The sequence below is a fragment of the Clinocottus analis genome, unplaced genomic scaffold (assembly GCF_023055335.1).
Source record: "Clinocottus analis isolate CAN_PGR_092001 unplaced genomic scaffold, fCliAna1.0.p SCAF_214, whole genome shotgun sequence".
NCBI classification, from domain to species: domain Eukaryota; kingdom Metazoa; phylum Chordata; class Actinopteri; order Perciformes; family Cottidae; genus Clinocottus; species Clinocottus analis.
Window position 1 is genome coordinate 3,749 of NW_027175948.1, and position 17,383 is coordinate 21,131.

Consider the following 17,383-nt stretch of genomic DNA (forward strand, 5'->3'; position numbering starts at 1 on the left):
TAATTATAATACATGTACATAATACATATTTGTGAATAACAATAACATTATAAAAAAATTTCACAAGACATGTGCCACACATGTCTTTTGAAAAGACATTCAACTAACTACAAATCCGTCCTTGAAAAAAATAAACAACTTGCACTTCTTCTTTTTTACATCCCCTCTTTATTTTGAAGACTTTGACCTTTTCACATTCCATTAACTAGTTGATCTGTTAATTGCCTGAAATGCAGATATAAGATAACAAATTAAGCTGAAAAATGAAGTGCTAATACACACTGTATTTGGCTAATCATATGGTAAAGGAAAAACACAGCTAAGATTGGTTCAGCTTTGTTTTTGCAGAAAAGCAAATCTTTGGTCATTTTTGGTCTCACTGGATTTCTCATTCCCTGCACCGTTTAGTTGGGGCAGGTACACTCTGGTAGTTTTTCAAAGGCTGTGGTGAGGTAATGTGAAGAGAGGAAAGAAAATAAAGCTTGTGGATATTGACCTGGCTTTGGCCTGACATGGGTTTTCCCTGCCTTTTAACAAATGCATGCTGGGAAAGGCTCCATTACACTCCTGACGCTGAATGCACTAAGCAGGGTATGATATGCAAAATGGATGTACGGATGATGTGGAATGCTGACGTGTGTCTATTAAAGCTTCATTTGGATCTCAAAGCCCATTAATAATTGAAAATCGCCTCTAATTTTCTTGGACAGGCAAGTGGATAAAACTTGACTGGGGAGAAGGGGCGAAGGAAGCTGAAGTGGTATGAAGGAGAATAAGATTGACCTTTTATTTCAGAGAGGAACAGTTGGGAATTTAAAATGAAACACTTTTTCACAAGATATGTGAGTTGTGTTTGTTTAGACATGCTGATGACTCAGATTCTTCACACTATGTTACATTTTGTTCCTGAGCTCATTTGAGCTACTCCTGACTGTACACAACTCAAGATGCATCAGTTGCCTTGAACAAGTGTGATTTTTTTTTTTCTTTCCCGTCCATCCCTGTGAAATGGTTTCGCTCTGCCTGGTGTTTTTATGATTGGTAGGTTTTGTTGAAGAAGAGTTACAAACGTACAATCCTTGTCAAAGTGATTGTGCACAGTCTCACTGTCAACATCTCCAACCACCTTTTAATAATACATTTATAATTCATGATGATAATTGAACTACTTCTGTAGAACCATTTAGGCACCTGCATTATTCATTTAAACTAGCTCTGCATAATGAATGTGGCACAGAAGCAACAACACAAAAGACTGTCTGTTTATGTTTTCACACTTAGACCTACAGTTTGTTGTCACCCCCAAGGCGTTGACGTTCTTGTTTCTGTGCTGGTTAGCATATTTCAACTGCCATTAATTAAAAAGCAATCTGACATTCATGTATATGTATCAGTTCAGGAAGTAATACAAAATGGTAACGAAAATGCTAAAGAAAAATAAGCAATGGTCTGCCAATGCTGCTCCTATACTGCTTACAAATTATCGTTTGTGCATAACTATAATCATATGAACTTACTGTTATGTAGAACTTGTCTGTGTGGGTGTCCGTGTGTAGCATGAAATTAGCCACAACAGTTCAAAGAAAACGACCCCCTGAGACTTGAGAGAATTAAACATTCATTTTTGGTCCACGGTTTGTGGTTCACTTAATGTTCAGCCTGATTCTCTTTCTTGCTTATAGCTTGTTAACAAGAAAACAAGTGCACATGCAGGACATCAACGATTGTTTCGCATTTCCAATCTCACACAATCTATTCTACGGTTTGATTTACATATAACAGTGTTAAGTGTAAATAGCTTTATTGAATTCCCAAGGAGTCATTTAAAGTAGCTCTATTACAAGATGTATTAAATATAACTATATTGAATTTCCAAACCCTTATTCCTCAAATATGGTACTTATTGATTTCAGGGTGAAGAAAAAAAGACCTCATTCAGTCCAGCTTTAATATGCTTGCCAACCACCACCTGTCACATCTCTGTGATTCACCTCCAGGAAAGAGAAATATAAAAACATAAACACTACCGCTGTCTCTTCTCAGCATAAGTTGAGTCTGTGCACCATTGTGGACAACTTTGGAAGATACTCAATTGGTTTGTCCAACTCAGTCTGCTGAAGCCTAAAATTAGATTCAGCTGAACTTTAGAAGTCATTTTTACACAGAACAAGGATTGTGGATTTGTCCCACGTTTCTAGAATTGAGATTGCTTCAGCATCTATGTGGACAGAGGAGACATCCCAGCGACTTACATCCCTTTTAGCATTCTGCACATATGGGACAACCATGTGAAGCTATCCATTAAATTAAATGAGTACATTCTGGTTTATATAACACTTAAATTGGACATCAGTCAATATTTAAGGTAGTGTGGGAGCAATGGTTAGCAGTGCCTTTTTCACTGATATTTTTACATTTTAACATAGGAAACACTTTCCATTTAGTTTCTTAGGTTTCTTGGTTCTGCTACAGTCCATGATGTCATGATTTACTTGGCCACTAAATGAGAACAACCACCGTTATTCTACTAGTGACCCTTGTGTTCAGACTAAAGTCTAAATGCCTGAACGAACAAAAAACATCTTTCAAAACTTTGCTTCAGCTTGTACAGCTCTTTTTTTGACTAAATGTTAACTAATACATATTTACATCTGAATGATACGAAGCGGCTTTGTGAGGAAATAAAAAAAAGAAGAAATATATTTATATATATATATATATATATATATATATATATATATATATATATATATATATATATATATAAATCCTAGCATCATGTGCGTCTACATAGAGAGGAATCTCCAAATTAATTAATACATAATACAATAAAAAATACCTTACTTTTGGCCATATTCACAGTTAAATCAGTTCAGCACCAGCTTAAAAATACGTCTTTAAATCTTGCTTTGCTTTAATATTTGACTCAACATGAGGTTAATTGTTTTAGTTTCATTAATGATTAATTGTTCATGAATTGTGTTCAATATTTGAGGCAATGTTATAATAAAACATGATACTTATAGGTGTTATTAAGTGGTTGCCCTGGCTGCTTTTGTGAGGCGATACTAAGTATAAAGACCCTTCGTACTCTTTATCCTCCAAGGGGTTTTCACTTCTGTACTGCCACTCAGAACTGTGTGGGCGTGTACCACCTGTCCTTGATTGACACTTCTTCCCTCTCTTCTTTTGAGTCATTCTTTGAGTTTGGTGTCATCTCCCAACACTACCCTGACTAAAGGTGGAGTCACCACCAGTAGTTTACACATTGCACACCTTGATCATTTTTTGACTGAAATCAAACACAACTCATCAAAATATCCCAGTTAAGATGTACGATTTTAGAGATTTTTAGAGATGAAGAGTAACATTTGAAGAATCAAGTAATCGAGTGTTGTTTTTTTAACCTTGTGTCTGTCAAATTTGATGTTGGTTAATAATTACACTAGTAATGCACTAGTTTGCACTGCACAAACATACAAGTAATAAAAATAAAACAGAGACACCAAAATCTATATTAAAATAATGGGATAACCAGACAGAAAATACAGTAGCATACAACAGAATAGTCAGGTCAAGAGAAAAGGATTTATGGATTTATAAATACATCCAAGTCGATATAATTGATGTTTATTTTTTGCCCTCACATGTAAAAAAAATACAGGATTTTGTGGGCATAATATGCCGCTGTGAATGTATACAACACACTGACAGCGGTAATAGTAAATACTCTTCCTTCTACTCCGTCTTATTTCCTCTGGGTGAACGGTCTTGAAAATGTATGTTATGGGTCTTGAGTGCTGAGTGCACTTGTAAGTTTCACAAGAACATCAAAACACAATCAAGTCGTGTGGATCCCCGAGGCTCGGGGCTTGGAGCTAGCACTTAGAGAAAGAGAGGATTAGGGCGGGGGTGAGGGCTGGGAGGAAGGGGGGGGGGGCTTAAGAAATGGGGAACAGATGCAGAGGAAGGATGTGCAGCTGGAAAATAGATGCATGAAAAATGACTTTCCATCATTTTTTACAATTGAAACCATCTGAAAAGATATTTAAATACAAAACTTACTGCATCGTTCATAGCAGTTCATTATAGGAAGCAGAGTTTATGACATGATTCACTCATACATTCGTTCAGTACTTTTTACCCTCTTCTGTATTGAGTTCACTGAATTGTTCCAAAGCTCAACTGCAGTCCAGAAACCTTTCATATTACAGGTGTCACAACTCACTACTGAAAGGGGGGAAATTAATAATACATTTTTTAGCATGGTCGAGAAATCCTGCTGCATTTTTGGTCACTTTTGAAGCCCGACTGTGAGGAATGGTAATAGAGCCATCACTCTGGGCAAGAGAGAAAGATGAATAGACAGAGAAGTGGAGGCGAGAAAGACTGACGTAAGATTGGTTCACAGAGAGATATGAGAGCAAAGCAAGCGTACCTGCTCTGAATGCTGTTCATCTGTAACTTATACGAGAGAAAAACCTTTTTGAGAAAACACAATGATGCTACGATCAGTCACGAAGCATGTTTGAAATATCTTACGACTAACTGCTTTGTAAAATTAGTTATTTGTTCAATAGCTCATTGTTCATAGTGGCTGACGTTAGTCAACTATAATCACTTGGCCAAGCTTCAGGAAGATTGTGGTCATGATTAAATAAAACCAATGTTGGTGCTGAGGTTATGTTAATTGAAAATCTATGTGTAGGTAAATTCGTTCAGATGGTTAAATTTAGAAGTTGGAACTTTTTATGTTTGGACTAAGATTAGCGACACGTTCTTGATTGGGTTTTAATTAATGTGCGTTTTGGAGTTAAAGAGATTTATTGATTAAATATCAAGAATTGACTTCAGTCTCTGAACATGAAGACTTTGGGATCTGTAAAAAATAAAACAGCTCATCTTCTGGTTCATTGTTTGAAGAAATATAACCATATCCAAGGTGCTTATCTCTCTTTTTTGGGTGAGGGTAAACATGTCAGTGTGGCTGAGAACCATTTCTGTTTCAGTAAATCTCTAACTGTGAGGATTGCGCTCTCTTGAGATCATTATTTTTGTGTGACACCGGAAAAGCAATCTTGGCCCCCAGCAAATGGATATTTATCTTAATTTACCAGTTTACTTTATTGACAGAGACATTTAATTTTTTTCCCATTTTCCTGGAATGATAAATGATTCAGAATCTACGATCACATAATGACGCCTTGATGATGCAAAGTCTAGGAGGAAATATACAGGCTGACTTCACTGTGATATTTCTGATACCTTCTTATATTAATGTATCCGACAGCTTAGGTGAAGCTCTTATTGTATGAAGTTATATTATGTCCTTTAACATTTTTCATTTCGGTCTCATTTTATTTTATCTTATTTTATTATCCCACAAACTAATGATTTGCATCAGATCACAAAAGGCCAGAGTGAGTGTGTCTTACTTATAGAAACAAACAGCAGGTTACATGTTGGTGCGTTTGTCAGAATGACACTTAGGTGCTATTATTATCACAGCATTTATTTTAGCTTATATGGATTTTAAACCTGCTCCTCACTTTCACGCACATTTAAATTTATCTTATTCCTCACACACACACACACACACACACACACACACACACACACAAACACACACACACACAGTAGTATGATTGTGATTAAGGGTGTCCGGGCCGTGTAGTGAGGGGAAATGATGTCTCGGTAGGCCTCCTGCAAAAGGCAGAGCAAGAGTTAAGACATTAATAGGCAGAGAAAAGCTATACAGCATCACTGTCTACCTGTGCGCAAGGGCTGGCAAGATCAAAGGCTGCCTCAGAGAGAGAGAGAGAGAGAGAGAGAGAGAGAGAGAGAGAGAGAGAGAGAGAGAGAGAGAAGGAGGGGGGGTTAGAGACAGAAAGCCAGATAGACACAAAGGAAAGGAAGAGGAGAAAGTCATCCAGCGACAAGGAGACAGAGAGAATAGTAAGTTGTGAAGGCACAGAGGAGACAGGGAGGCAGGTAAAGAAAGAATCAACAGGGAGGATAAATCGGAGACGTTTCCCTTCTGCCACTTGCCTTATTGCGGGACTTCAGATTATGTGCTGCATTGGCCTCGGCCTCACCTCCTGTATGCCTTGTGAAACCCTTGTAACAAGGCATGCATTCAACCTGTCTGGTCAGCACACTGACTACTGAGTCATTTTAATTGGAAATCAGCCTGCAGTGGGAAGCAGCACTCCGTTGCACCAATGACCACAGCATGGCTCTATCAGTGGCGATGTCAGTCGGGTGGTCGGTCGGTTCGCTTTGGCCCAGACTTAACTATCTCAATGACGATTAGATGAATTGTCATTCATGTCCCTCTGCAGGATGAACTCTAAAAAAACCAATGTGATCCTCTGGCATTTCATCTGATGCCACGATGGGGTCAATATTTTAATCCGTGCCAAATCTGAAAGACCTAAGAAATTCCCTTCAGCCGAACAGCAAATGTTAGCATGCTAACATGCTAAATTCATAAGGTGAACGTGGTAAAATCTCACTGTGACTCCGAGTGCAGTTTTCTAACATGTCAGACAACACTTTTTGGAAAGTCTAAAGCAAGTCATATTGTTTTGTAGGAAAACAAATACCAAACTGTATCCCCGTGACAGATCGACCTTGCCAAAGTAGCACAATCAGTTTATTACTGAAGCACAAGGATTCAGTGTCATTTTATTCGTACACGATTTCAAAGGCAAACTGCTCAAGCTTTTATCAAAATAGAACAAAATGGTGTGAATAAAAATGAGGGGAGAGAGATGGCATCCTGCAATGCCTAACAGCTGCTCATATTACCCTATGACCTGCTAAATATGAATACTAAATGTATTATTTAAGTGCTTACATAAAATGTGATGAATAGCATTTTAAAGGTAGACTCCAGGGTGCTCCATTATTTCTAAATTACCTCGTTATTTCTGTAATGCTCTGAGAGCATGTTACTAATTTGAGGAACCACTGTTCACTTGATGGCTTGAATAACGTCCCCCACTAATATTGTTTCATGAAGTTTAAAACTGAAAGGATTGGTGTGAAATCTATCAGTTATAATCAGCCCCTCATACCTCTCCCTCTCTGAAATCCTTTCCCCTTTTTTCTATCCCCTTTGGCTGAAGAATCTATTATTCATGCTTCTCCTTCACTCTGGGGGTGTCCACTTCAACACGGTTTGAAGTTGGGAAGTTTAACAGAAGTGAAGTGAAAATTGAGATGAGGCAACTCAATCTGGGTACACCAACATTTTATTCTTGGAAATCACGTACCGCAGGGATCCATACAGAGGTCAAACAAGTGTTAACACAGGGCTCCAGTGTGTATGTTTCTTTAAGGCCGGATCAAATGCAACTGAACTGCAGCTCTGAAGCTCGTTCTTGTGAGAAGCTCTGGATTGAGAGAGATATCTCTCAATCCACTGCAAAATTTGAGCTATTTCTCAATGACGTCTAACCGATAATAAAACAAGAGTCCAGGTGATTATCACACATATATATATATATATATATATATATATATATATATATATATATATATATATATATATATATATATATATATATATATAATATATATATATATATATATATATATATATATATATATATATATATATGTATATGTTATTGTTATTATATTATTATACAATGTAATTTTGTAAAGAACAGTAGAGGTCAGTAACTCAAATATCTCCTAATATATATTTTATGTGGTGGAGAACCACACTGTAAGTCTTCAATACATGCCTTTAAATCACGGTTACTTCTTGTAAGCATGATTGCATAATACCGAATGGTCTTCAGTTGCTTTTGCAGTGGTCACAAGTGGTGAATATTGTGAATCACTGTCGGAATAGTTACCGGTTAAACAATAGGAAGTGTAAACTCACATTCTTAATTACCTTAATACCTCCCAGTTGTACTGATCAAAATGCTCTGTTCATTTGTGGAAAAGTGATGACTTACATAAAACTAAAGAGGAAAAAAAACACTAGGTAGTCTTCTCTCAAATCCTATTTCGCTGTCTGTCCAAAGCTTTTATATAGTTTTTATATCTTACGGTCAATTCTGTCTTTCCCTCAAAGGATGAATAGATGTCCGGTCGGGGGCAATCTGTCCTGCCTTCAGTCTGTTGAGCCTGTGCTTTGTCTTCTCGTGCAGCTGTTATGGATGTCTCCCTCCTCGCAGCTGCAGCACGAAGGAACAACCACACACATCTGTTCTTGGCGTCTTTCATCAGCGGCCACACTGCTGTTAGTCCTGAGGTGCTCATGCTGCTCGAGGCCTTTTTCCTTTGCTCATGAGTCCCTTTTGTATTAAAACAAGTTTGCAGGAAAAGACATTTTAACAAAAATATAAGAAAGAAATATTAACCACCTTATGTGATATTGAACAATATTATACAGTATCCACCTGCAGTACAACCACAACGGTTTTTGTTCTGTCGCTCTAAAAAAGACACAAACAAACCAACTCCTTTGGAGTTTATTTTGCATTTGCGTCAGTTTGTGCCAGACAGATAAAAAGATGGAACTGTTCATCTTAGAGGTTTTTTGGTTACACTCACACTTTTCCTCAAATTAATTTTCCTCTGCCAAGATATTTTATTTCAGTCCGTCCTCACATGAATACATTACAAAAACATTCTCTGGTAAGTATTGCATTTGGATTACACATAAATGTACAGTTAGGTGTGATGGTGTTTCTCCAAAGTGTCTCAGGAGTTGGCTCACATTGGCTGTGATAGTTCATCAGAATAATATCAAGCCACAAGTGGCAAGATGACAACCTGAGAAGCTTGTTTTTTCTCATAGTTCATAATTCAGTGCCGTAAGGTGGTTACGACCTGCCCGAGTGCACACTATCATCATCACACTTATGTAGAATAAGCAGCATATACTTTTGTTATGGATTATAAATTATTTTGTTACCCCAAAAAATGAAAACGTTGATGGAGATGGATTTGCCTTTTGAGGTCATGTATAGCAAATTAATTGGCGCCATTAGGAATTTGATGCAGTTCTTCTTTGAACACAGGGATGAGATGGAAATGTAAATTGCTTTCATTGTCCCACTTTCTGCCCAACTTGTTGGAGGACCCTCTATTTCTATGGGCCTATGCAGCCACACTACCTGCACTTTCTTTTTGTACCTACCTGTCATACGTTTCTCTCTCTTGTAGAGTTCCAAGACAGCAAACCTCAGGATTTCTTGGCGGGCCTGTTCATCTCTTTAGTGTGTGCTTGTCCTTGTGTTCTGTAATACGTTTATTCTGCAAACTGCAGCCCAATTAACACAACTCCTGCATTTGTGTGTGCATGTGGACAAACACTTTGACTTGACCTCTGTAACTATTCATTCATTGCAGACTTTATTTTCCCCCCAGAGATTAGTAGTAGTGTGACAATCAATCAAGTGCAGCAATCCTGGTCTCTCACTTCCACTAATGGAATATTGACAAATGATGACGTTTGATATGAGTGATGGATGCCCCAAAAGGTACTAAATCTATAGACCCACTTGTTAACTGTCTGGCACATTGAGTGTCAAACGCTTCAAGTCAAACATTCGTCACAGGGAGGGAAATGTCAGATTGACAGGGTGATTATTGTGGGCCGAATCCCAAAAATAATCCATTTCCTAAATCAGTGATGAGTTTCCTGTATATGAATAGATCACAATATATATATAATATTGTGCCCACAAAGTCACTATCTAACTTGCTAACTTTAGCTGTCTGCTGCTTGGTGCTAAGTGCAGTGGGTTTGAAAGCTTTTTTTTGTGTTGTTGCTGAAAACAAAACTGGATTCATAAGAGCAGTGAGAGCTGTACAGTGCATCGGGCTCAGTGGCACTTTTCAGCCTTCACATACTGCTAAATGACTTTCAGTATGTGGCTGAGATATATAGATGACTTCATACTTGTTCTCCTAATGTGTTGTCATCACGGTGTACATCACTAAAATAGTAATGACACATGCAACATTACCAGACAGAGCTGAGCGTTAGAAAATGCCATTTTGGTTCAGCAAAACTAAAGCCAGATTAGCCTTCTTAGCTGTCCTGTCCACTGGCATTCAGGAAACTGTATCCCATTCTCTATACACTGTTCTACAAATCCAACCTCTTCCTCCTCCCTTTATTGTCAATGACGAGGGTTATAATGATTACATCTGGCGGTGCCACAAATTAATTCCTGCCTCTCTGGCAAAAAGCTGTTCTCCACCTGATTATGCAAAGCAGGCCTACATTCTCCCTCTTTGAAGTGGAGGAGAAGCTGCTTAGAGATTCTCCCCTTGAGGAAACACTGCAATATGGGGGAACGTCAACAAACCGGAGTTCACACAAAGGTCAGCAACATGGTTAACCTCAATGAAGGCCCATTCATCTTCACCTCACGCTACTTTAAAGAGGTGTTGAAGTCCGGGTGGCATAATGATGCACTCACATCAGAGACTGAAGCAGCTTTTCAAAGACACGGAGAAGAGGAGCAAAAGTAGCACAGCCGATCGAGATAGCCATATGAATAAAAAACAAATGTTTGTGTCTCTGGCAATGCGGCGTAGTCGGTTGAAACAGCTGCAAGACACCTTTCCCATCCCGGCAATCACTCCTGAGACAGTGTCTCAGAGCCTCGGTAGCGTTATACATATATGGGAGGAGGAAATAAGCACTTTCACCTCGCACAACTGCCTTTTTAACAGTGCGCTTTTGTCAGTCTGTTAAGCTCAAAAGGGTCAAAAACAGCTGTTTTTAAAAGAGCTTTCTGCTTCTGGTCTATGCAATCACAACCTGATGAAAAGCTACGGCACTGCGATGAAATAGTAGCCTGACACGGGAACAGTCCACCCAGGTGATGAGCCACTGTAAGAGATGGAATCACACAGAAGGGAGGTATGACGAAGGATGGGAGATCGCTGCTCGGGAGACCCGAAGCATGTCCTACACACATGCACGCACACACACATACATGCCTACACAGACTTGAAATAACATTTTTTTTCTTTTTTTTCTTTTGTTGTCTAACTTATGCATTTTTCATTTTATGTTTGTAATTTTGTAAAATGTTAAATATTATATATGTCTCGTCCTGCACTGTGATATTCACTTCTCTCTCTGTTGTGATTTTTATTTTATTGATTGGGTTGTGCAAATAAAAATAATTTAAAAAAATAAATAATTCAAAGTAGGACAATGCAGGAGGTAACAGCAGAGATGAAAGAAGAGAAACTGTGTTAATTACATCATTACTGCTCTTCCTGGTTATTAAACTAATCTTCCCAACAGGAATCTTTTAGCCTCCTGTCGAGTATGATTTATGCGATGTCCATGTGTTGACATTTGTAATAGTGCAATAGCACTTTGATGTTTAAAAACAAACCACTAAACATTAGTCATAAGTGTTCAGAGAGAAACTTCTTTTGATGACACAATTCAAGATGCAATAAATATGTAATGCATGCAACCTGATTGGCTTGGATTCTCAATGTCAGTTTCTGCAGTGCTTTTAATGTCATCGCTCATTCTCTGACTAGAAAATAATATTTACACCATAAGTACTCACTCTTAATAGAATGCACTGTCAATTAATTTTATATATTACAATCTCACATTCGGTTTACAGTATGATCAATGTTATACTATGTGGACACAGTTATTAATGTGAAGCACTTAAACAACATGGTTGGTCGATTTTTATCTAATTGTACATCTGCAGTGTCAGTAGTTTCCATCAACAATCAATAAAGATAATAATAAATAATAATACATCAAAAGAGGGTGGACTGGAAAAGCTAAAAGAACACAATTTATCCTGCAATTACTGATTGTTTGGGCCATTTGGGGGCAGCAGAAAAAGCTGTGAACACAAGATCTCAATATCAAATTAGTATGTTTGTCAGTTTGTGTTGCATACCAGGTACTTTACACATACAGGAACAAAGTTCACACAAAGGAAATGTGTGTGTGTTTAGCCATTTGATTCCACATATCTTTTCCGCACAGGAGAATGCACACTATTTCCTTCTTCTAATCCGAGACAAAAACATGGGTCCCCAGGTCTTGCCCGGCTGAGGAAGCACTAAAATGCCGAGTCTGTCGTGGTGATAAGAGGACGAGGAGCCGTTCTGTGGCTGCAGGGACGGCTTGCGAGGCGTCTGTCCATGACCAGGGTGAGCAGTCCTAAATGTAAAGTATGTTGATAACGGAATGGCAATCTCCTCCCACAGGTCTTCGGGTTCGGCCTCAGGACACTCATTCAGCACCGCCTCAACCACGGCACTGTTCTCAAAGCTGGACAAAGTGCAGGTTGAATAGACCACAACGCCCCCCGGACGCACGGCTGACAGAGCAGACCTGTAAAACAGAAGACAAATACTGCACTTAATGACAAGGGGACTTGAGAAGATAATTCCACCTACTTTACACATCAAAGTCTCCTGGGGACTTTTGTGGGAGCTGTGCCACGGCTGATAAATTATCTTGAGTGACCTCACTTGAGTCAGCGTCGGTTAGGTGTGAAGACTACGAGTACGTTTTGACTAATATTTTTTGCAATTGAACCACATGCGATACAGCCTCCAGGGAAATCATAATGTTTTTTTGTTGCTCGGACATTCATATATGTGAAGGTACTGAATTGACCCATAATGTAAACCTTGCCATCCAACGTAATGCAATTGCACTCTCAGAGCACTGTTTTTAATTTAAGTAATGTTCTATATAGTGATATCACATATTATGAGTACTAACGTGTAGGAAGATAGCAGTGTACCACGAGGGTAACACTGAGTAGACACTTTTCTATGTTGGGGTTTGAAATTACCGGAGCAGTTGAGCCTGAAGCGCAGGCAGTCTGGCTCTTTCCTTCAGTCTCTGTTCCCCCTGCTGGCTGCCACAGTACAACCAGCTCCTGTCATTAGAACATGGAGCATCGACTAAGACCTGCGTCACAGAGAGAAAGAAATGGGAGCAATTCAGAGTCGGAGAGCTGAAGAGCGTAATGGCAGCGAGAGACAGGAAGGATCCAAGAAGAAGAGTGAAATAGTCAATGAACGCAACAGCCGACAAAAAGACAAATGCTGGAAGAGGTCTGTAAAGTAAAATAAAGTACGAGTTATATTTTCACCAAACTTTACACCTCAGCTGAAAATCTTCGAAATAAATATGTCCTCTTTGTCACAATACAGCTTGAATGTGAGCAGTCTATTTGCACTCTAATGCTTTTCAGTCTTTGTTCACACTGTGTCTTACTGACCTTTTTAGTCTGCACTTTCCTTCTTTCATATTTGTGTCCATTCTTAGTCACTTTGAGCCCTTTGAAACCTCCCGGGCTCCTCATAGTACCTATTTTGAATAGACTGATTTCCTTGCTTCTGCAGATTTTTCTCGCACTGAAGCAAACTGTATCCACATGCTGACATTAACATGACTCTCACCGCCCCTTACCTTGTCATACGTTCCTGCATCACTTTTCCCAAAAGATCGTCCATCCTGTGCAGACACGACCACTCTGCTGCTGAGCGACTGAGATAAGAAAGACTCCAGTGTTTTGGCCAGCCAGTTCCGTCTGTGAGGGTCTGGTTCATTACAGCAGAGAAGTGCTGGAACACAAGCATGGCAGCATTATTTGTTGACTCATACGAATATTAACTGCAGAAAAAAAAATATATCACATACTATAAATATAATTAGAATACATGAAATACATATTTAAGAGCAAAGCTTAAACTTCAAGAAGATATTTTAGCAAAACACGTTCAAGAAAAAAAAAGGGATCTGCAGTGGACATCCCTTTACCAACAGTCATTCATGAATCCATTTAAATCTTAAGTATAGTCATTAATATGTGTACAAATTAATAATTCAAATATAAATACAACATATATATATATATATATATATATATATATATATATATATATATATATATACATATATACATACATATATATACATATATACATATATACACATATATACACATATATACATATATATATATATATATATACATATATATACATATACATACATATACATATATATATATATATATATATATATATATATATATATATATATATATATATATATTTAGATATTTGTAACAGCCTGAGGGGAAGCTGTGTCGCAGGCATCTACGTTTCAGCCAGAAGGCTCCACCCACGCGTTAGAGGAGCATCAGGATCAGGTGTGGGACGAGTCTCACCTGATCCTGATCTCCTCATCAGCGAGGCTTATAAAAGGCAGGGAGAGGGAAGAGAGGAGATGTGACGAGAGAAGGGAGGCTTCTCTTCTCGCCGACGGAAGTGAAACCGGGTAGCTGCCCGGTTGTGATAGAAGTCCGAGACAGAGCTACTTTTTGAGTTCTTTTGTTTGTTTCATTAAAACCATTTAAAACCTCTGGGCCATATATATATATATATATATATATATATATATATATATATATATATATATATATATATATATATATATATATATATAATTGGATGTAACACAAGGTAAGAAGTGTATAGATTAGAGTAACCTTATGTTAACTTCAACTGCACTAAATCCACTTTCTTATACCTCTTTGCATGATGAAAATAAAAATCAAATCAAAGTTTGCAAAGTCATTGAAAAAGTGCTTGTTTTACCTGGGGTGGCACATTGCATTATGGCTATGGATTTGCCCCCGGGGGCAGAACACAGATCCAAAACCCTCTCCCCATCTCTGACTTTCAAAGCCAGCACTGGAAGCAGGGAGGCGGCATTCAGGAGGTAGTACTGCTTCAGCTGGCCCGGCCTGTGAGCCTGAGAAGGGAACCGCACTGGACGTGGATGGATGTAACACTGTAGCGTAGGATGGGACAAGCTGCGCGACGGCTCTGACTGAAGGTCTTGGCCGAGCGCAAGAGAGGGGCTGTCCGGTTGGAGATGCGAGTCATGAGGAGGGCACTTGGAGAGATAGTCGGGACGCAACAGAGAGTCTTTTACTGCTTGGTATTTGGACTGTAACAGTGTTGAGGGGCCGTTACAAAGCAATGTGGAAAAGCCCTGTGATTGGAGGACCTGTGTGACGCCTGTCAGAGCGCTGAAGCGGTTGAGCATGACCCCATACTGCCAAGAGGGAGGGTCCAGAAGCACTGCTCTGCAGGAGAAAAGCAACCCTGATGAAGGATACGTAGAAACCATATCTGTGTGCATGCTGCAATAACTATTTTAGACAAATAAATAATTAAATAGATTAACCTTGTAGATGCCCACAAGTCTCCAAGCTCCTGACTGTACTGCTGGTCAAAGCAGTACAGTACCGACTGACATGAAGATCGTACTTTTCTGCACCTTTTTGTTACCTGTTACAAACAGACATTAGAGAAAATGTTAGTGATAATGTTATCTGGAGATGAATCCGAGAGAGGCACAAAATTAGGCAGCATCCTTATAGTGAACTCTTACAGCACTCTAGCTAGTTTAAATGGGACATGCGGCCAAAGTTAGTATTTTGTAAAACTCGCTTGGACCAAAATATCAAAAGGACACATTAAATAACCAAATAAAAAAAATGTATAAATGTTGAAAAAATCAATAATATCTTCATATTCTAGTTTCCCGTTTTACTGATCGTACTGTTACAAAACCACTGGAGGAGCAAGATGTGCAATCAAGTTCAATTTGGACCGTTCCTTCATGTTCCTGAACACAGGCTGTGAAAAGCTGATGTCTTGTGTCTTGTACACTGGCTACCTCTGGTGGAGATACAGTGCAAACTCTGTCCTGTTATGACCACACTCAGGTATGTATCTTTTACTTGAAGCGTAAGTGACTAAATGTACACGAGGGCTCCATAATCCACACAAGATTATCTGACATTTGCATCTGGTCTAAAAGCAAGTCAGTTAGGTCGTAGTTTTCATTCAACACAGCATAACTAAGTTAATAACATCAACATTACCTCACAATAGGTACGCTGCTTTCCTCCCTGTACCTTGTTAAACACTTGTGGCCACACTTTCCCTAAAAACTGGGGTTATTCAAGCACAACAGAACTCAATTTGCTTGAAGAGTGGGGCATTAGTAAACTAGCTAATCTTTATGAATTCAACAGACAAAAAAACAAACAATATGTATGATGAATAATGCTAGTTACTATGAGCGCACAAATCCATTGTTTGACATTTAATCATTTGATATAAAATAAAATAATGCAGACAATGTGCAGCGATAAAGCAAAGTCACTAAATGTATTTAGTGTAAAGTCAGTTTACTGTACAAAAAGCTACAAAAAGGGATTACAAGAAGATGTATTTATATTGTAGGAGTTAAATTATGGAACAACCCTAACAATGTAAGATTGGTCAACTTATTTTTGGTTTCCAAAAGAATTACTAAAAACTATGTTTGGTAGCACTTTATAATAAGTGCACACTATTGTTCATAATAAAGCATGAATAAACAATAAATTCATCATTTATAAAGCATTATTCCAACATGCATACTCATAAGTAACTTCTTCATTAACACGGTCATGCACATTTAATTCTTGATAAATAAGCTTGGGTTTCATACTTTATAATTGACGGACCTGTGTGTAAATGAAGTATTCAGGACTTATAGATGAGTAATAAGATCATTTGTAAAGTGTAACTATTGAATTAATGAGCAGTAACTACTGAATTCATCATGGCATGTATTAATGCTTTGTAAGGCATAACTAGTCTACACTTTAGATTAGGTCACAGAACATGCTTAACTAATACTTAACTAAAAAGTATTAACTACTGAATTAACGAGTAGTAATTAACTGAAGCGCCCGAGTTTATGAAAGGAATATCCAGTATAAGCATTATGCTTCTTCCTATAACCTTTCAGTCTTTCTTTTTTGTATATTAAATTGTGGCTTTACTTATTGTATCGCATGTAACGAGTGACTGAATAAAACACATTGTACTACAACAGCGGGACCTGTGGCGGGACGTGGCTGACGAAAACTGTCAAAACCAAACAAAGACACAACGAGTGTTCACGGTCCGTGTGCGTGTACCTGCTCGTCCAGAGCTCCTGTCCGCTCCTCCGGCTGTAAAACCTCCTCGGGACCCGAGTGACAGTGAACCGCCCACGACCCCCACGCAGGGGCCAAGCTCCTCCAGGCGCTGGACGACTGACGCGTTGAGATCCGATATTTAGACATGCTTCATTTGACCGACTCATTGATATGTCCGAATGTATTTCCCCGACTGTTGTGACTCGGGGCATGCGTACGCTCATCAAAACAGTCCTCCCTCAACACTGACTGTCTTTCTGTAGTTCCACGTGTCAGACTGCAGCGTTCCCCTTTTAGGTAGGTCGTGCTGCTGGGTGTATGATAATAGCAGTACGCTGTTATTAATAATT

The 17,383-nt window shown here is 38.6% G+C and overlaps 1 protein-coding gene across 1 annotated transcript; it reads right to left on the reverse strand.

The window, feature by feature from the left end:
• Nucleotides 1-12,021: 12,021 nt before the first annotated feature.
• Nucleotides 12,022-17,231, reverse strand: LOC137792765 (tRNA (cytosine(34)-C(5))-methyltransferase, mitochondrial-like). Its single transcript, XM_068588474.1, has 6 exons — nt 17,034-17,231; nt 15,242-15,345; nt 14,647-15,140; nt 13,454-13,608; nt 12,831-12,949; nt 12,022-12,361 (listed from the first exon to the last, which is right to left on the reverse strand). The coding sequence occupies exons 1-6, from the start codon at nt 17,178-17,180 to the stop codon at nt 12,022-12,024; spliced, it is 1,359 nt and encodes a 452-aa protein (XP_068444575.1). The 5' UTR covers nt 17,181-17,231.
• Nucleotides 17,232-17,383: the final 152 nt, after the last annotated feature.

Coding starts and splice junctions, on each gene's coding strand:
- LOC137792765 (XM_068588474.1), bottom strand. CDS start 17,180: ATGTCTAAATATCGGATCTCAACGCGTCAGTCGTCCAGCGCCTGGAGG. Junction 15,141..15,241: donor GACTTGTGGGCATCTACAAG/GTTAATCTATTT, acceptor TTTCTCCTGCAG/AGCAGTGCTTCTGGACCCTC. Junction 12,362..12,830: donor CTTCAGGCTCAACTGCTCCG/GTAATTTCAAAC, acceptor TCTGTTTTACAG/GTCTGCTCTGTCAGCCGTGC.